We start from the raw sequence: 20,534 nt of genomic DNA, 5'->3' as shown, positions 1-20,534 counted from the left end.
TTAAAACTAGTTTTTCCAACCACAAACTATAGTTTTGGCAAGTTGGTTAGGACATCGACTTTGTGCATGACACAAGTCATTATTCCAATAATTGTTTACAGACAGATTATTTCATTTATAATTTGCTGTATCACAATTCCAGTGGGTCAGAAGTTTACATACAGTAAGTTGACTGTGCCTTTAAACAGCTTGGAAAATTCCAGAAAATAATGTCATGGCTTTAGAAGCTTCTGTTAGGCTAATTGACATCATTTGAGTCAATTGGAGGTGTACCTGTGGATGTATTTCAAGGCCTACCTTCAAACTCAGTGCCTCTTTGCTTGACACCATGGGAAAATCAAAGAAATCAGCCAAGACCTCAGAAAAAATGGTAGACCTCCACAAGTCTGTCCCTGGTGCAGGAGCAGATACAGCCCATGGCCTTACAGCACCAGCACCACCAGCCCCCTCAACCCTACCAGAACCACACCCAAACCCCACCACCCCAGACCCGCTGGGTTGCACCGAGCAACTGTAATTTCGGCTACGGGCAGATAGGGGCCGGAATGGATGGTGGCAGTATGATTGCCGTAGTTGCCGGGGTAACGGTGCCTCCCTCGGTCCTGCCAGTATGGTACCTGGTGGAGCAGAGAACCACCCGGTGCTGGAGAAGCTGCGTGCAGCTCACAGCTACAACCCCAAGGAGTTTGAGTGGAACCTGAAGAACGGCCGTGTGTTCATCATCAAGAGCTTCTCTGTGGACGACATCCACTGCTCCATCAAGTACTCCATCTGGTGCAGCACCGAGCACGGCAACAAGCGCCTGGACGGGGCCTTCCGGGGCCTCAACTTCAAGGGACCCGTCTACCTGCTGTTCAGTGTCAACGGCAGTGGCCACTTCTGTGGCGTGGCAGAGATGCGCTCGCCCGTGGACTACGGCACTAGCGCTGGCGTGTGGGCGCAGGACAAGTGGAAGGGTAAGTTTGACGTGGACTGGCTGTTTGTGAAGGACGTGCCCAACAGCCAGCTGCGCCACATCCGCCTTGAGAACAACGACAACAAGCCGGTGACCAACTCCCGGGACACCCAGGAAGTCCCTCTGGAGAAGGCCAAGCAGGTGCTGAAGATCATCAAGCACACCACCGCCATCTTCGATGACTTCTCCCACTATGAGAAGAGGCAGGAGGAGGAGGTGGGTTAGATACACTGGTCTGGTTAAGTCCATCCACTCCGGATGCTAAACAATCTCTCATAAAGTTGGATTGATGTTTACCTGTTTCAAAGGCTGTCATCTGAAACAGGTAAAAGACATTTGATTAATTGACATTGTTTTGTCGTTTGTCATCTTGGTGAATATGAAATGGTATGCCTATCATGATCCGTTTAGAGCCTATCGTATCCCTTCAACAGAAGTCCATAAGAAGTTGCTTTATATACTGCCACCTCTTCTTCTCTCCCTCTACTCCTGCTGTCAGGTGTTTGAGCCATCTGCACCCATCCAGAACCGAACTTGACTGGATCAGGTACCAGCTTCCCTTAACTGGGATCACTTTTTGGTGACTGTTGTGGTTTAGATTTATTTATTGGAGTGTTATTTAATGGATACTAATTCAATGTTATTCATGTCCTTCTCTTGTCTCCCCACAGGAGTGCCAAAACAGGAGAAGACAGTAGAAGACATTTATCCCTGGCTTGATCAACATTTACACCAGGACTTTGATTTAAAAGACAGAGGAATTCAGAATTTATTTTAAAAAATAAGTCATTTTTTTAAATATTTAATCGTGGTGAATTTCTGCCACCACCGTTAAGACTTGCGCTTTGTGCTCCAGGTACCACCCACCACCTCTTGTGCCTCTTGGATAACAAGCTGATTTAATGTACTACCTAGCCACTGTTTTAGTTCTGATTTTTACGTTCTCTCCGTCATGTACTCTTTCTCGTCAGACTGGGTTGGTTTGGACCTTTCCTGCCCCCTTCCTCCCTTCTCTTGCTCAAATTGAATCAGGGTTTGACAGCACCAAGGAGAAGAGAATGTCTGCCACTTTATATTTCTGTACAATCAGGAGCTGCCGTGTCCTGCTCCTGTTTGTCCATTAGGGGGTGGTGTTGCCATGCTTCAGAGGTTTAACTGTGCCTACAGGGTTGGAGGATACCAAAGGCAACATTTTCGGACTTGGAACTGTGTGCGATTAATAAGACTTCAATGGTTTATCTATTTTTCATTCAAGATCAACAAAGTATATATTTTTTGGCAATTTTCAGTTCAGAAAGCTGCTTTTCTGGAGCCTTAATATTTTATTTTCTAGTTATTGATGACATGTCAAATGAACTGCTCTTCAACTGACCGTGCTGGAAAAATCAAGGATAGTGTGAAGTCACAGACTCTGGACATTTCACAGGAGGAAGTGCAAAGGCCTCTGGGAAGTAAGTAACTGATGTGTGTCCTCCAGGATGACGGAGCTCTCACCATCTGAATCCAAAATTGTACAATTTTACACCCCCCCCCCCCCCCCCCCCCCCCCCACACACACTTTGGTTTGTTTTGATAAATGACGGTTTTGTATGTTTCATCATTGGGAGATTCTGTTCACGTATGTATTCAAGCCAGTCTAAGAGAAATGTAGCATTCACCATTTTAAAATGATTTTTTAATTATGTGATGTAACTGCTACATATGATTGAATTGTTTGTTACTCTTTTTGGGGAAAATCACTTCGGTTAATTGTCCGTTGGCCATCATTTTGTCTTAATCCTTTGTTTTGTTTGACTTTTTTGTGCTTCTCAAAATGTGGTTTTGCTATAAATCCAGGGCTCTACGCTGATTCTTTTTACAAGGATCACGTGTGTGCTTTAGTTGAAAAATGTAGGAGCACACAAAGAAATTATTTAGGAGCACAATGAAAAAATGATTGAAATAACAAGCCGTTTTCTTTGTTGTAATGGTGCAAGCACGACGGTCATGAATCTGCGCTCAGGGAGTTTTCCATGGCACCCAGGCGCTGCGGTATAGTGAAGTATCAGTGCAACAGCTATCATCTGGGTGGTTTTTCTTTCTAAGTCCACTGGTGCTCCTAAAATAAAATTTCCAGGTCGCTCAGTAAAATATTTAGGCGGCATATGCGATTGAAATGGATGCACTGTAGAGCTCTGCAATCTATAATTTCCTTTGTAATGCCAAGCTTTAACTTAGGAACATATAGTGATGGAGAAAGTCTACAATGTATAACCTGAAAATAATATAACTGATTTACATGAGAACGAAATATGGTTTCTGTGTTTTTCGTTGTTGCTGAAAATGTGTGTGTGCTTTTAGAATGGAGTCAATGATAATATAGGAAAGTAAGTCATTGGTATCAGGAGTTATCTATCCATAGAGATTGATTGGGGGATGAACATTGAAAGTATCTCTCTAATTAATAGCCTACAATGTGTAATCATGCAGGCTGTCAACAGGTTGAAGCTGGAATCTGCATTAGGTGAAACAGCGCCGCATTTGTTATTGTTTTGTTTATGAATGGAGGAGCGAAGCATCCAGCAGCACATTGATGTTATATATATCATCATAGAAGAGTGTACTCTTCTGGTCTATCGCAGGTGCAATGATGTGCATTGATGTATGAGGGGAAACAAACCGTGTTCATTGTTTGAAGTAATGCATTTGTTTTAGTATCGCAAAAGGAGCTACGGATTCCAGCTTTAAATACCATACAATCCTTTGAGTAGTGCTTACTGCTTTTTAATGTTTTCTGTCATTTTATGCCATGTGTCTGTGAACAAATCAAATCAAATCAAATGTATTTATATAGCCCTTCGTACATCAGCTGATATCTCAAGGTGCTGTACAGAGACCCAGCCTAAAACCCCAAACAGCAAGCAATGCAGGTGTAGAAGCACGTGTAGAACACTTGGACAGGACAGAGTGCTAATGAAAGTAATGACATGGATGTGAATGCTGCCACTCACTGTACATGAGCATGAACTCATCTCTTGAGTTCATGAAGTTGTGTAACTTGTGTGTGGATCAGTTCCAGACTTGCTGGATGTGTGGTGCTCGATTGTGTCACCACAGTCCCTTCTGTTGGATTTGTCTGTACTCTGTAGTGTAGCTGCCCCTCTACCTGGCCAGTGTCGTGTATAGTCCTCGTATGACTGGAGACATGACCTTATACAGGGGACACCCTGGGTGCATCTCAATTTAGGGAGAATCTCAATTGCATACTCGTCCTCTTTTTGCCTCCTCAAAACCCATTGGAGAAGGTCAGAGGGGCGGGACCTATGGCTTTCTTGTCCAACCGGTTTTGAGAAGGAGATGATGAGAGGGGACGCTAGAAGTATGCAATTGAGATTCTTCCCGTCTAAAGTGACTTCCTTCTTCTTCTTGATCTGCAATAATGTGAAAACACAGTGTTAAAGCCATATGGGTGGATGCCTTACGTGGTGTTTCTTTCATCAGTCCTCTTTCGCACCAGTATAGATAAAGGAAAGAAGACGAGTGGAGAAAGCTACTTTACCCTATAGACACGCATCACTGTTGTCTTTCTTTTGGTTAAGAAGCATGGAATGGTTGTGATGCCTATAGTTTACCCTATAGACATGCATCACTGTTGTCTTTCTTTTGGTTAAGAAGCATGGAATGGTTGTGATGCCTTTACTTTACCCTATAGACACGCATCACTGTTGTCTTTCTTTTGGTCAAGAAGCATGGAATGGTTGTGATGCCTATACTTTACCCTATAGACATGCATCACTGTTGTCTTTCTTTTGGTCAAGAAGCATGGAATGGTTGTGATGCCTATACTTTACCCTATAGACACGCATCACTGTTGTCTTTCTTTTGGTTAAGAAGCATGGAATGGTTGTGATGCCTATAGTTTACCCTATAGACACGCATCACTGTTGTCTTTCTTTTGGTTAAGAAGCATGGAATGGTTGTGATGCCTATACTTTACCCTATAGACACGCATCACTGTTGTCTTTCTTTTGGTTAAGAAGCATGGAATGGTTGTGATGCCTATAGTTTACCCTATAGACACGCATCACTGTTGTCTTTCTTTTGGTCAAGAAGCATGGAATGGTTGTGATGCCTATACTTTACCCTATAGACACGCATCACTGTTGTCTTTCTTTTGGTTAAGAAGCATGGAATGGTTGTGATGCCTATACTTTACCCTATACACATGCATCACTGTTGTCTTTATTTTGGTCAAGAAACATGGAATGGTTGTGATACCTATAGTTTACCCTATAGACACGCATCACTGTTGTCTTTCTTTTGGTTAAGAAGCATGGAATGGTTGTGATGCCTATAGTTTACCCTATAGACACGCATCACTTTTGTCTTTCTTTTGGTCAAGAAGCATGGAATGGTTGTGATGCCTATAGTTTAGTTTAGGACTTACATGCACGTGTCATATTATTTGATGTATGAGGGCCATGTTTGTGGTTTTAAAATAAATTATATCAACTACAGAATAATGAAATTAAATAACAAATATTAAAAGGAATTATCATCGTATAGACTTACAAGTAAACCACTATAGCTATATCAGTGGGAATAACCTGTAAGGTTTTTAAAACCCAATCTTGGTTTATTTAATTTTTTCCATTAGAAGAAATCAACTATAAATAAACTATTTAGCATCAAGCACTTTGTTTTCATCTCATTACTGTTGACCATTTTTTAGAGAGATGTTGTTATTTAAAACATGACCGTGAATGTTTTTTTACAGAAAGGGCCTGTCTCCAAGAGCTGTGTTGTATTGAACTGAAATCAACTGGGTGATGGATTTGAACTGGCCATTATAATGACCTAAGTGGCATCCTGGAATTGCATTTTCATTTCAGGCAAAAATTTCCAGTATATTGAGTCATGTTCTTTTCTTGTTGGACAACTATGCCAGGATCTGGGTGTCTACTTCATAACATTCTGATGCAGAACCATATGAAGACAATTTGACAAGACTAGAATGAGAAAATGTATGCAGAGCCAGGGTCAGTTCCATTTCAAATGTTCCTCATTGAAAAGCATTGAGTTGGAGATGGAATTGGAATTAAAGTGTATTTACTGGAAATGAAATTGAACCCCAAACCTGATGCAGAACATGTGAAGGTAAGTAACTCCCTTGTTCGGGACAGTAGGCCTACATTTCCACTGACACTAATGTGCTATTTTGAATAGATCAGCAGACCTATAAAATAAGTCAGGAAACAGCTCAGGTCAAGCCCACGTAAATTTTATTGAATGATGAAAGTATATGATGGCGACCTGTCATTCAGGGCAAAAAAAAATGTTACATTTTTTTGGGGTGGGGTATGCCTGTTTTGTCTGTTATTTTGGCATTAATACGTGTCACATATCAGTTTGTCAACAGTGTAAAAATATATATATATAATTGAGTTAATAAAGCCGCATACAAATATTTTCTCTTTTTGGTTTTCTTTAGTAATGCAGCCCCAAAATGTAGGTGTTTCAGCCTAGCTAAGTGATTTCGGTGGTGGTGGGGCAAGCCCGCAGAAAACATGGAGCGTTGCGCCGTGATTGGTTCAGTATTCTGTCACTCATGGGGACACTACATCACCGCCAAGCGTAGAGCTCTAAAATTAAATTCTAGCCCCTTGGGTGCTGCCATAGAGCTACATTAGAAGTGCACATCCAAGAAGGCTCAAGGTCATTGGCCACATATAAATTATGTCAAATCAAGTTATACGTACAGTAGCTTAGATTGGACTGATCACGTCAACGTCACACTTTCAACATCTTAGCTAGCAGACGTCATCTTGAATCAAGTCGACAATCTACTGGCAAATTATTTTTAATCCTTGTCATATGAAGAGAAATTATAGATAAAACGTATCGGTGCTCATCGGCCATTGGATATAAACATTACACAACAAGTTGGAAATCGCAAATTCAACAATGAGTGGTTTGGAAGGAATCAGTGCATTGCAAAGCAATCATTAGCCTGCTATTGAGTGGAGTGTCTGTGTGTTCCCAAGTCTAAGATTAAGGTTATATTTTCCTAGTTTAAAATTATAAACATGCTGTCAATTAAACATTTTTTATGCTGCGCTCAAAACAACTGGTAACTCATTACTGCAAAATCTGGCTTTAGTGAGTTCAAGACAACTGGGAACTCAGGAAAACGAGCTACTACTGGGAAAATATGTTTTGAACTTTCATCCAACTCAGAATTGTAAATCGGGAACTCGAGCCTATTTCTAGAGCTACGATTTGAAGATCACTGACCTCATCATGATTCAACTTTTTTTAAACTTCCCAGTTGTCTTGAAAGCACCATAAATCCAGAGAATGCCAGACTTTGATGATAAATTTGGATGACAAAATTTGCCCATGAAGGACCGCCTCGCCACCTTGCTGTTCAAGTGAGCACAGCACAACAAGGTGAGTCCAAAAAATGTATTGTATGCTGCTGCATAAATGATGTAATATGCCAGGGAGATATGCACACTGTAGCAAAGAAAGTAATACTAAGTGTATGTTGTGTAGTAAGCTGTTAGTTGCCCATGTGCCTCACCTTAAACATTTGGTTAATTTTTACCTCTTCATTTCACCTACTGTTCTGAGTTGATGGTGGACTTGTAGCATATAGTCTGTTTGAGAGAAATGTAATAATCTAATATTGTAATAGCTTTCAATGTCTGCTTATATGCTTATATGTATCCTACTGTTATGACTTGGTGTACAGGGAGAATACTGTAAGAACAGCCCATGTTCTGAATTATGTCACTGTACATTTCAAAAGTGCTGAACAAATAGTTATATTGACTACATCAGACCTAGTTTGCTCATGGATGTGTTAATCTAAATTACGGTTTGCCTCTTATCCGCTTGTCGTCCCCTTATGCCATAGTTTGTACATCTCAATTGTCAGTAGAAACCACATTTGTTTAAACAAGTCAGCCATATCAGCTATGTTTTTTTAAAAGGTAGTAAATTAATGAACTGTTTCGCTGCCAGACAAGGCTCTGCTTAATAGACAGGTGTAGCAGTGGTAAGGTGTTGTGACTGCTGTTGGGACTCTGCAGATTTATGTAGGCCCTAACAGTTTGTGGGAACCGTTTGTTACCGTTATAGTGCAATTAATGTATTGTTTAGTGTTGTGAAGTGGCTTTGCTGGCATGCATCCCAAATTTTTTCGGGGTTGCCACACCAAGATGTAAATGCTAAAATCAACACTGTATTCAAGTGATGTACGTTTATTTAGTTGCTGGTTCAAGAGGCACAATGAATTGTAGCCTAACATCAGCATGATATAGACACAGGTCTATGCCTACGTGAATTAATCTAAACAAGGCTTCTCCTGCTTTACAGATCCGCCATTGGGTGGGACGAGTTGAGAAGACCGCCCAGAACAGTGAGATTGAGAGGAGTCGTCGGCCTGTCTGCTCCCTGGACAGCGACGGGACTAAGTAGGCTATCAGCCCTTTTATCATGTTAGTCCTAGGCTAGACCTATGGTAAACGTTCTATTGCTAAATTCATCCACGCAACCTGGCGGGAGCTTTCCATGGTCCTGATACACTATCGATAGACCAGCCTACTGAGGAAATCTCAATTCGTTAGACATTCCTACTACGTGATCTTGATAGGCCTAATGTCTTGTGTTGCTCGAAATGTTGTCACATACGCACTTTATACCGGTATTCCTATTTTACATCATTATTGAACTGAAACCTTCCCCCTTTCCTAAGTTGTAACAAAATCACACATACAATTAAATAATAGCCTATTGCACTCATTTATTGCTTATATCGAACAAACATTCCATGTGTAGGCTACATATGGACCTAACGTGGAAAATAATTAGAACAACGTGACCTTGTAAAACATATTCGGACATTTTAATCAGAATATATATTTCACTATTGATACAACCAACTACTTACCTGAGCGATCTTGATAACACTCTCAATCATTCAGAATATCTAAAGTATCCATATCCTCGGAACTGTCTTCTCTATCAAACATGCCTATATGATATTGGGTCCAGTAAAGTTATTATTGGTGATTCGGAGGCCTGCTGCAATTATATAATAGGTCTACATTGTATGTATGTCTATGTGTTGTTGTTTTGTTGCTGCTAAGCAATTGTTTTATAGAAAAACTTAAGGTCGGAGTCATTTTTGAATAGTCCGTATTTGAGTTGGCCTAGGCTACATAGCATTTATACAATCAAGCCTATAGCTCCCTCCAGTGATATTCCTTGTCAATATGGTTCCTATAGGTGGCATTGACTCGGGAACGCTCATGACAAGGCGTTATGGCGGTAGCCTAACCACAAAGGCCACGGGGAGTCGAAAACAATGTGTTGTTTTAATTCACTTCGTTGTCAGTTTGGCTATTTCATTGTGTGTTAAAAATATGTTGAATCTGTTGCGTATTGTAATATTTTGGGACAGTGACAAGAATGTAAAAATATAAAAGTAAAGAAACGCCAACGCCTCATGAAGGCTTAGGGTTGCAGTTCCATCAATGCTTCATCACTGCGGGGCCTTGTAGTTTTAGCCAAGAAACAGACCTGCGCCCGCAGACATTATTATACGCTCATTGAAATGTACCAACACATTATTTAAATGGAGTTGAGATTTAATAGGTCCGGTTTTGTATTCAGTCAGGTAACAAACTAAACGCAGGTCTGGTTTTGTATTCAGTCAGGTAATAAACTGAACGCAGGTCTGGTTTTGTATTCAGTCAGGTAATAAACTAAACGCAGGTCTGGTTTGGATGTAGATGTAAAATCTATGAATTTGCTAAGAGCCAGAAGCCACAAACACCACCCACTTTACGCATTGCGCATGCACTCAAGAGTGAACACGCACACAAACACCTGTAATCTCAACGCTCAAAGATGATGTCAATGCTTACATTATGAATATGGAAAGGTTAGTGTCGTCAACGCGTAATGCAGATTGAGTGAATGCATATATCAGTGAACTCGATGCTGTGTAGATTCCTCTCTTGGCATTCACCGCGTGCCTTAATTGTATGGACATTAAATCAAGGTCCGCCGTGAACACGCAGAGTGATAACCCTTCATGACGACACCACCCCGCAAAGATACGAAAACTGGTCACCCTCCGTGGATACGTAAACTGCAATGTCGAAACCCGAACCTACACCCAACTTCGTGGCACTGAAAGAAGCAAGGAGGACATGCAAAACTTGGACTTGGATCATAGCACGCCAAACACTATATGCACGAGCACACACGCACGCACGCACGCACAGACAGACAGACAGACAGACAGACAGACAGACAGACAGACAGAGACAAACAAACAAACAATCCTTAACCAACTCACTGCCCCGACCACTGTGATTGAAATCCTACACGACTTCAGTCGTATCCATGTTCTTCGTTGAAACGCACCATCACATTCCACTATAGCATTTATATGCACACACTAACAAAGGCAACAGCGCAACACCGACTCCATACGCCACTGCAGACTGGATAATGCTATCCATCTGTCATAAAGCTTAATAGCTCAGTGACATTTCTGCTCTAGATTTTTTAGCAGCTGTTCGCCTTTACGCATCTGTTGTTGGCTGTCCATGTTCAAAACGACATCTCTCTGTACATCAAAAAACGACAAAAACAAAAGCCGCCTATGGCTTGTCCTCATAGACAAATGCTATTAGATTGTGTATCACAAAGACGCTATTTGTTTCAACTGATGTACATCCCATTGTGCGGTGATGGAAATAGGAATGCGCTCGAAGCATAGCTGAGATGCACTTCCTCCACTTGTCCGTTACAAACGCACTCCGCTGAAACGCTGGATGGCTCTTCCCTCTCATTCTGTTGACAGGCTATATATATATATATATATATACATTATAGTATGATTACATACAAATATGAATCTTTAAGCATTTTGGCCGCATGCGTTACAAAGCTTTCCCTATTTGGCCATCTCGCAATTCAAGAAAGCAGTTTTCTTCACGTCTCTAAAAATACATCATGTATTTTCTTCTCCATTGAAAAAATAGGTTAGAACCCAGCGTGTGCCATCGGTGTCCTCTCTCCCCGGCAAATCGGGCACTCCTTTGGTGCCTGTAGAGGACTGGAACCCGTTCTCTCTCTGTTACTTTTTTAATCTGGACCGTTCCTCGGCACTGCACGGAACCACTGGATGCATGCCTGCCCCACCAGTCTCGCGGATTAGAGCGCGCCTCTCTCTTCCCATCCCAGACAATCGTGAGCCTCTGCTGATTGGACTCAGCGCAAAAGGATTACATCGGCACACAATGACGTCATGGCCCGGGCCCAAGTTCTCTCCCCCCATTAACCAAATCCTCATCAGCAACAATGTCCTTGAAACCACGCGGCTGACATTCTGCACGGCAGCGTTAGCACACGTAGCCTGCCTACACAATGATTACGTCGGTGACGCATAGGCCTAGCCTACTGTAGTGTTCCCAATCTATTTATGTCTGCTGCATTAGATAACAATCACAACGTTGTCCTATCAACCCTATGTATAACACATTTACCATGGTCATTGTGTTCCAACATGTAACACGCCTCTCTTTGGCCTTGAACTAAAATGGCTCCTTTTGAGATTAAACAGGGAATATAAACCTGACATTATGAGGGGGTGATTAAGGTACCCTACTTCTACAGTAAGTGCAGGCCTATAGCCTATAGCCTATAGCCTTAATTCTGGATTTTATTTTTAGTTACCCAGGTACTTGGGAAAATGCCACTAAGAAAGTGTCAAGTGTAGCCGCTTATTTCCATTCATAAAATAGTTTGTTTGCCTAAGCAAGACCATTATCCACATAGCGTACTTAATTTGACCAAACATAGCTTTTTTTGTGTCAGCAATTGGGCATTGTTCTTAGGGGGGGGTAATTACCCCCAGTTACCCTATGCTAGTCTATTATTTTGATATTAAAAGAGGAGGAATGCTATGATATAATATTAGCTACATCTGGTGTTTATACGGAGAAAAACTACGCTGGTGTTTGGACCGTGTATGAATATAAAGGCTAATTTTAGGCTTCGAATTCACGAATGTAGTTATTAGGCCTAACGAATTTTACTGTCTTTGATATAAGCCTGTGTGTTGTTTTTGTTTAAACACACAGTACTCCAGTCTCATTTTCCCCTAATTTATCACCTGATTTACTTAACAAAGTGTACACCTCAAACTTCACTTTCCGCAAGCAAGAGGAGGCCGAGGACACATCAGACCAACTCCTTGAAGTTTTCAGTAGTCTAAAAAAAACGCTATTTAAATCGTATAGTTTTACCTTTAAGTGAGTGTACATTACTGTAGCCCTAATTATATTTGGGATATTGTTGTTCAACAGAAAAAGTTCAAAAATAGCCGGAATGCGTCTTTAAAGGTCTAGTTTGTAGGTCTATATATTAGCAAAGAGTAGCCTACAGGCCTATCTAAAGATATAAGCCAAAGATGTCAACATTTCGGCCCAATAGGAAAACCACATGTCTGAATGCAATTCTAAATAATTTGTCCCCATGCACACGTATCCTTTTGATAATAGCCAAACTGATAAAAATTCGGCAATTCTTATGAATATTATAGACTCGTTTTTGAGTGCAGGATACAGCTATGTTCTTATTTCATAATAACACAATTTAGTGTGAGGTAATGATATTTCGTTTGAACAAAGCCGAAGATGATACATTTGAATGTATAGCCTACCGCACCGAATCAAAATCCCCGGAATATATCGATTGCTAGCTATCACGGACGAAAATGTCATGGTGTATTCAAATGCCCCCCCCCCCCCCCCCCCCCCCCCCCCCCAACACACACACACACACACACATCCCTCTCTCTCTCTTCTACCACCCACTTTCGCTTGAACAAAGAGCGAAGCACTTTACCATCAATTATCGAGGCTATATATTTGCAAATGTTGTATGTTCAAATGTATGTTGTTAAGGATCTATTTCAGGCTACTGTTTCAACCACGACCGTATCTACATATCCTAACCTAAACGAGATTTCAGGTCCACTAATATCGTTACTGTTCTTTTGCAGTTTTGTGCCAGAATTTCGTCTCCAATCTAATTAAAATGCTGCATTTTTACCAATGCTTGGGAAAAGGCGGTATCCACAATAAAAACAATAACATGTGTATTGGCTAGAGAGGAAAATAATAACGTCCTTTAAAAACAAGACTAATACTCCCGAGACGGGAATTTCAATCAGTCGGCACAGATACTTCTCCTGTTCTTAAACATAACCGTGCTGCGAAGCTTCCCTCCAACAATCCTTCACGCTCTTTTTTTACGGTCTTCATTGCGTTCAGCGACGATGTATCGCCATATCCCCTCCAGAAAGAAAAACCGCACACTGTTTTTGACAGTGTAAAAAAAACACTTGTTGTCTTCCGGACACGGCGAGGGGAAAATAGAGAGAGAGACGTCCAAATGTGGCCGGGAATGTTGTCTATCTCGTCTCTCTTCCTCGCTGCATGGTTGCTCGGCCTCCACATCCAAAGGCTGAATGAAGGGGGAGTTGTCCCGGTGCATTACAATGACATTCTGTCCTCATTCATTCAGCCTCTGCCTAACGGTCTTTGGATAGCAAATGCACCCCATCGGGGTGTCGCAGCCCCCTCATTACACCCCCAATCCCAACATGCAGCCCCCCGCAATAGCCCCCAACAAAAGAGAGAGGGGAGTCGGCCCCAGTTGCGCGCGCTGCGGCCCCTGCACTTTGAGAGTACGCTTGGAAAGTGTTCGCCTGTGTTTGAGATATTATGACATGTTGAATTATTTTTAAGTATGTATCCCTTAAATTGAAGATTTAGGGTGACAATATAAAATAATTTGTATAGTCCGTATCCTTTGGGTATCCTCTCTCTCGCTCGTTTAACCTTTATTTGGTTGTAGGCAGTACGAAGATGCGCAGAGTAGACTACTACCGAATGAGTGGGTGGCTGGTAGGTGTGTGTGTTTTAGGCAAAGCCTGTTTTGTGGTTGAGCTGTTTGCCGGTATCAAATGTGTATTGTCTGTATACTGTCAGATCTACTTTATCCACTGTGGATGTCGACTCTCATGTCGCAGCTAAAGGTGCGCGCGTACTGATACATATAGTAATGTTCACGAACATGGATTAGGCCTACAGCCAGCATCAAACTTTATTTTATTAACTCCAACTCCCAGTCTTTATTGTTTAGTTGTGTATTTGAGGTTACAAACACGACAAAGTGGTTTATCAGTTCAGCAGACCTGGATTTAGCATTAAAGCGTAAATAAATACATATACGTCTATATATAGATTCATTAAACTGAGATTCATTTTGAAATAAACACAAAAGTAAAACATCTATTGACTAACCACTGATAAGATATCACTTAAAGACACTGTATCAATTGGAATAATATGCCTGGGGCAACTTCAAAATGCAGTAGGTAATGTTTAAAGTTGGAGTCTATTGCTGCTCGCTCATTGACAACGTGAGAGGAAGACACAGGTCCAAAAGCATGGTCGCCATTTCTTTCCCATGTGTCTCTCTCAGGACACAGTAACGTTAACAGTATATAATGCCATTCGAAGTCTTCTCTGATATACACCTGCTGCGCTCCACGTGAAGAATGTGTCTACATTAGCACAACATACTTTATACACGAAACCTGATCTTTGAGAGTCTATTTCATGACATCAAAACAATGCGGGAAATCATTTGACTGTACAACTTTGAATATTCCTAAATAGGCCTTCACAAGCTTGTTAATTGGGGATAATTCTGCAGCACTTTTCTCTAATGAGCAGCCGCACTGCTCGTTTAAAAGTAGGCTATGGCAACGCCTAGGTCTATCACACGATAAACAAAGCTGCGAAAACAATTTTGGTAAAACATAAATGATGTTAACGACAAATATGAGGATACTAATAATAGGCCTTACAATAACAGACGCAACACGCATTCATTACAATCGCCTATAAACATTTGCGTTGATTATTATATACTCCAAATGTTCAGTGACATTTAGCTCTATCGGCCTACATATTGATTAAAAGAAAACCATAAACGAAATGTGGACGCTATGTTGAAGTTATCATGGAAGTATTTGGGTCCCCGGGTGAAAGGCCTACTTTCCATGGAAATCATACCAATTTCCGACACTCTGTTGAAGGACCGGATAGGCACAGCTGGGTCCCTGCTTATGGGCCTTTTCAACCAGGGGAGGGAGAGGTCATCGTTACTCCCTGGTGTTCTGGACACCGCAGAAAAGCTCGTTACACGCAGCCTATAGTCCGTCATAGTCAACATATATACAGGCCTATACAGAGAGAGCAAGTCCAACGTCCTATTCCAAGACATATTCATTCATATGACAATCAGAAATACTTGTGCATGTTGATTATTTATGTGTGTTCACTTAGTTGAGTTCGTCTTTCTGCACGTGTAGACATTTACTTTGGATTTGATTTGCAGTACGTAAACAATGGGATCGTTTTGTCATTGTAAATGTAAGCTGAGTCATTGTAAATGTAATCGAAAAATACATGACAAATGCACGGTCAAATCCCTAATAAATCGACAACACACATTTTTTTGTCATAAGGGTCTGTTACGGTGCGCTTATTCTACCACCAAAGCAGCGTTATACAATTAACACACCGTTTCATCATTTTTATTTTAACCTTAAACCTGCACAAGACTCTGAACTTGTTTGGAGAGGCATATATAGAGAGGTATAATTTTGCAAACATTACTAAAGTGCAGGCCAGAAGGGCCCTCTAATATTGTCCACGGATCGAAAGAGAAACACCTTTACAAAATAATCCATTGTTCAATGAACAATCCAAGGGGCCTAGTAAACTGTCCTTCAAGATCATGCAGCCAGCTGGTGATTTGAATGCAAGGGGCCCGGCCTCACTAACTCTCTCCATCCTCACTGAGAAATAGTTGAAATGGTAATTGGCAAAATAACAAACACTTGGTCAAACCATGCACTCCAGTGGTGGGCTGAGCTGTGAGTGAACCCCATTCACTCACTCACTCACTCACTCACTCACTCACTCACACACACACACACACACACACACACACACACACACACACACACACACACACACACACACACACACACACACACACACACACACACACACACACACACACACACACACACACACACACACACACACACTCACACACACACACACACACACACACACACACACACAGTAGTGGATCATCATGCAGATCTATAAAAGCATGAGATGCATTTCAAATTTCAAAGCAAAATAGGCAAACAATTGACATTCCTGTAGCTAGGCTTAATTTTGTCTGGGTTATGGATTTCTGTAATCCAGTGGTCATTCAGCCATTCAGAGAAAAACACAAGCACAACTTTAACCTCCCTTCAAAGTCTAGCTCTCATCCAGAATGTTTTGATATTATTTTTATTTTGTATTAGTTTACTTTCAGTTAGTTTTCCAACTTGATTTACACCTCTTTTATTAAGTTTTAGTTTTATAAAAACATTTGTATTGGACAGCTAACTTCCTGCAGTCTTAGACAGCTAACTTCCTGCAGTCTTGGACAGCTAACTTCCTGCAGTCTTGGACAGCTAACTTCCTGCAGTCTTGGACAGCTAACTTCCTGCAGTCTTGGACAGCTAACTTCCTGCAGTCTTGGACAGCTAACTTTCTGCAGTCTTGGACAGCTAACTTCCTGCAGTCTTGGACAGCTAACTTCCTGCAGTCTTGGATAGCTAACTTCCTGCAATTCTACACATTTTGCCATGGGGCCCAGAGAAGAATGTGCTCTATAGTTCATCGTATGCTATTCTATACTTTTTGTAGAATTTTTAATGCTACTTAAAGCTCAAATATACAGTAGGTGTGTTGACTGTGATAAAGGCACTGGATGATGAGCTGTTTTATTCGCTAAATGAACTAATGAAATCACCAGTGGCATGGTGCATATAGCCATAGAAGCACAGTGACATGCCTCAATGCATTCAAATTCATGGCTTATTGGGGGTGTGGCTTTCAGTTAGTTATTTTTGGCAACCTATCCCGTGAGAGTGAATGTCATTCTAGGTCATCTGTTCTGTTCAATGATTTATATATACAATAGATGACTGATAGGGGGCGCTGTGTTGAAGCCACCGTGCCTCCATCTTGACACTCCCCCACCATTGTGAAGCTATAGAAACGCATTTATTAATGTCTACATTCGATTTTGACACATTTATTAAACACCTTAATGCGTACTTTGAAATTATATTGTGAGTTAACACATAACATGTAAACTTTAAGTTTCCTTAAAGTATAATTTTTTGAGATGACTAATGTTACTGTCCCCACTACAACAACAAAAAAAATACTTAAATACATGTCATTTTGTCCTTGAAACATTTATTTGAAATACTGTAGAATTCCATAAATTCCTGTGATGGACTGCTCCTGCAGGGGAATGCCAATATGGCCGACCAGTGGCTTTAAAGCCTCTCAAAGGCCAATACATAGCATCAGCAATCCAGGGTTTATATAGATCATTGGTTCTGTTATATTTAATAAAATCTGACTAACTGCTTCATGGCACTGCTTGCTATGAATTAAATCTGATGGTGTTTGCATGTTTAGGTAAAAAGACAAATAATGTCCTGTTTGGAATACTGACAAGTAGAGAGCATAAAAAGATAAGTACAAAAATAAATTATATATGACATATTTTTTTTGTGGGGGGGGGGGGGGGGGAAGGGTCATTCTGAGTGGTTGGGCTTGGCTCCCCAGTAGGTGATATGTCATATGTTCATTCATATACAGTCATTGAGGCCCACATCTCAGAATGATTCAAAACCTAAATGTGCAGGGAAAACCTTTGCTGTGGTTTTAGTGAAGGTAGAGGATGCAAACTAGCCACTTGCGAAATGCGCTCATTAAAAAAACCCTCTGCGTTCTCCATATCGCTAACTAGCTACCACAAGTGGATAGGCGGTGACGTCACCGGATAAGGCAGTGACATTCTTCCCTGTTCCGGCTCCTTCTCTCTGTTCCAACTGATACAGGTACTTGTACAGATGTGTATGCTGGAATATTGATTGGTACAGTGTGGGAGTCAACACATCTGTCTAGACAGACTAGATAGCTTGTGATACTGATGCACAAGCTATGCACAAGCTAGGCCTATTTGAAACATTACCTGGCAGCATTTACCTGACAGATTCAGAAGCTTGAATTGTTTTTTATTTTTGCCCAAAGTTTAGAAAAACTCAAACTAAACGTAATTTATGATGGTTGTTATTTTATTGTAGTTATTGTAGAGGGAGTCCAAAATAATAGTTTCAGTATAGTTTTTTTAGTTTTTCAAGCAGATTTATTTTTCCAATCAGTTTACAAAATATTTTTTTCATGATTAGTTTTAGTTTGCTATAATAATAATTGATACACACACACATACCCTGTTGTTTTCCTTCACATGCCATTCATGGGTAGTTATGTGGTTTTCAAAGCACAATGCACCCCACCTTAGAGAAATAGAAAACGACTGAAAACATTGAAATGTTTTTTGATGCCATGCATTTTCTCTATATTTCACTGTCAGCCCAATCAGTGTATGTGTGTGCTATGTGTTACTGTATCAGTGTGTTTGTGACCGTGTGTTTGTTGTGTTTGCAGGCAAACTGAATTTGCAGCCTCCCTCTGTTTGTTGGCCTCCTGCTGATGTAGAGATGAGATCAGTAGAGAAGTTTTCAGGCTCTCCTACTCCTCTCCTGAAGTAAATAACAGCCATGCATATCTTAGCCTCCAGCACGTCTCTCTCTCTCTCAGTGTGTGTGCCCATTATGTCCAAAACATCAACATTCAGCCTGTGAGTAAGAAGCGGGTATAGACAGATGACAAAGCCTGACGAATGTTCACTTGATTATATGTTGCGATGAGGAGTGGCAAGGCACTAGAGGCGTTAGCACACACATCAGAAATATGGGGAAGGTTGTGTTCTTCAAGTTGCTTTTATGAAAAGTTATCTGAAACCATACATTTTAGTACACATTTCCTTGGCATATGTGTGTTTTTCAGGGTTGTTTAAAAAATACAAATAACATAGGTGAATACATGGTTGGGAGTTATGTTTGTTTCTAAGCTATTGTGAATAATACACACACACACACATGGACCCGCACCCGCTGATTGGGTAGGGCCCCAGTTGAGAGGGCAGAGCTGAGAGGTTTTGCATACAGCTGTGGTCAAGTTTGGGACAAGCTCCTCCTTTAGAGAGAGTAGCAAGAGACCGACAGAATGTGTGACTGTTGACAAGTGTTTGTTACACTGCATTGAAATCCACATTTTAAATAATGACATATAATGAATTTATATAATAATTTACATTATAGGTCTCTAAAACAAACCTATTGCTCTCCAATTCAGTTACTATCACGTCTTCACATAACAGTGATTTTAAAATAAAGTTAATTTTTGCTTTCCATCCCCCAAATTATATGTAATGATAATATGTGATTGTTTTCCTCTATTTCCTACACACAATGTCCAGTTGGACCTGCTGTAGAGCAGGGAAAACAGGGAGATGTATGTCTTTCTGCAGTGTCATCTCCATGTCCTCTCCTCACACTGTACCTCCTGTGTTACCCCAGTCTGTCTCCACGGAATATGAGGACCTACGTAAAGAAACAGGAAAAACCCTCACTTGAGATATGGGAACATGAGGTCACAATAGAAATCGGTGCAATGAAAATCATGTGATTTATGTAAATAACACAATTCGATTGCACTAGTCCAATTCATCACTTTAATTTGTAGAATTTTAATTCATACTGGTTTTTTTGAAACTGGCATGTGCTAGTAATGAAACATGTGTAAAGCCTTGATAAAATGGCGAAATATGTACAGTATCATGTAAAGTCGTTTTCTGGCCTTGAGTGGTTGTAAATACTGTGTGTGGAAAAAGCTAACATTTTACAAATACTTTGATTTAGGTGTATATTGTGTTGTGTTTAATCATATGTATTTCAGAATTGTAAGAAGAGTAATTATATTAAATCACTTTTCATCCGCCCTCTACTTGTCAGTGTCCAAACAGGACATTGATGGCCACACCCCAATATGAACACATTGAGACACGTCACTGTGGTTCTATGAATATATGCACCATGCCACTGCCTCCTCTATTAGTTCACTTAGTAAACAAGACAGCTGTTCATCCAGGACCCTTACTGCAGTCCACACATCTACAGTTGAAGTCGGAAGTTTACATACACTTTGGTTGGAGTCATTAAAACTCTTTTTCAACCATTCCACATATTTCTTGTTAACAAACTATAGTTTTGGCAAGTCGGTTAGGACATCTACTTTGTGCATGACACAAGTAATTTTTCCAACAATTGTTTACAGAGAGATAGCAATTCCAGTGGGTCAGAAGTTTACGTACACTAAGTTGACTGTGCCTTTAACTTAAACAGCTTGGAAAATTCCAGAAAATTATGTCATAGCTTTAGAAGCTTCTGACAGGCTAATTGACATCATTTGAGTCAATTGGAGGTGTACCTGTGGATGTATTTCAAGGCCTACCT

The 20,534-nt window shown here is 40.8% G+C and overlaps 1 protein-coding gene across 1 annotated transcript; it reads left to right on the top strand.

Moving 5' to 3' along the window:
* The first annotated feature begins 210 nt into the window (after positions 1-210).
* Positions 211-1,503, top strand: LOC110508206 (YTH domain-containing family protein 1-like). Its single transcript, XM_090225632.1, has one exon. It carries the CDS (start codon positions 611-613, stop codon positions 1,178-1,180), a length of 570 nt encoding a protein of 189 aa, XP_090081758.1. The 5' UTR covers positions 211-610; the 3' UTR covers positions 1,181-1,503.
* The last annotated feature ends 19,031 nt before the right edge of the window (positions 1,504-20,534 follow it).

This window comes from Oncorhynchus mykiss, chromosome 28, assembly GCF_057628025.1.
Source record: "Oncorhynchus mykiss isolate SJ-2025 chromosome 28, ASM5762802v1, whole genome shotgun sequence".
Lineage (NCBI taxonomy): Eukaryota > Metazoa > Chordata > Actinopteri > Salmoniformes > Salmonidae > Oncorhynchus > Oncorhynchus mykiss.
The sequence above is the reverse complement of the archived record's forward strand: the minus strand, read 5'-3'. Positions and strand labels throughout refer to the sequence as shown.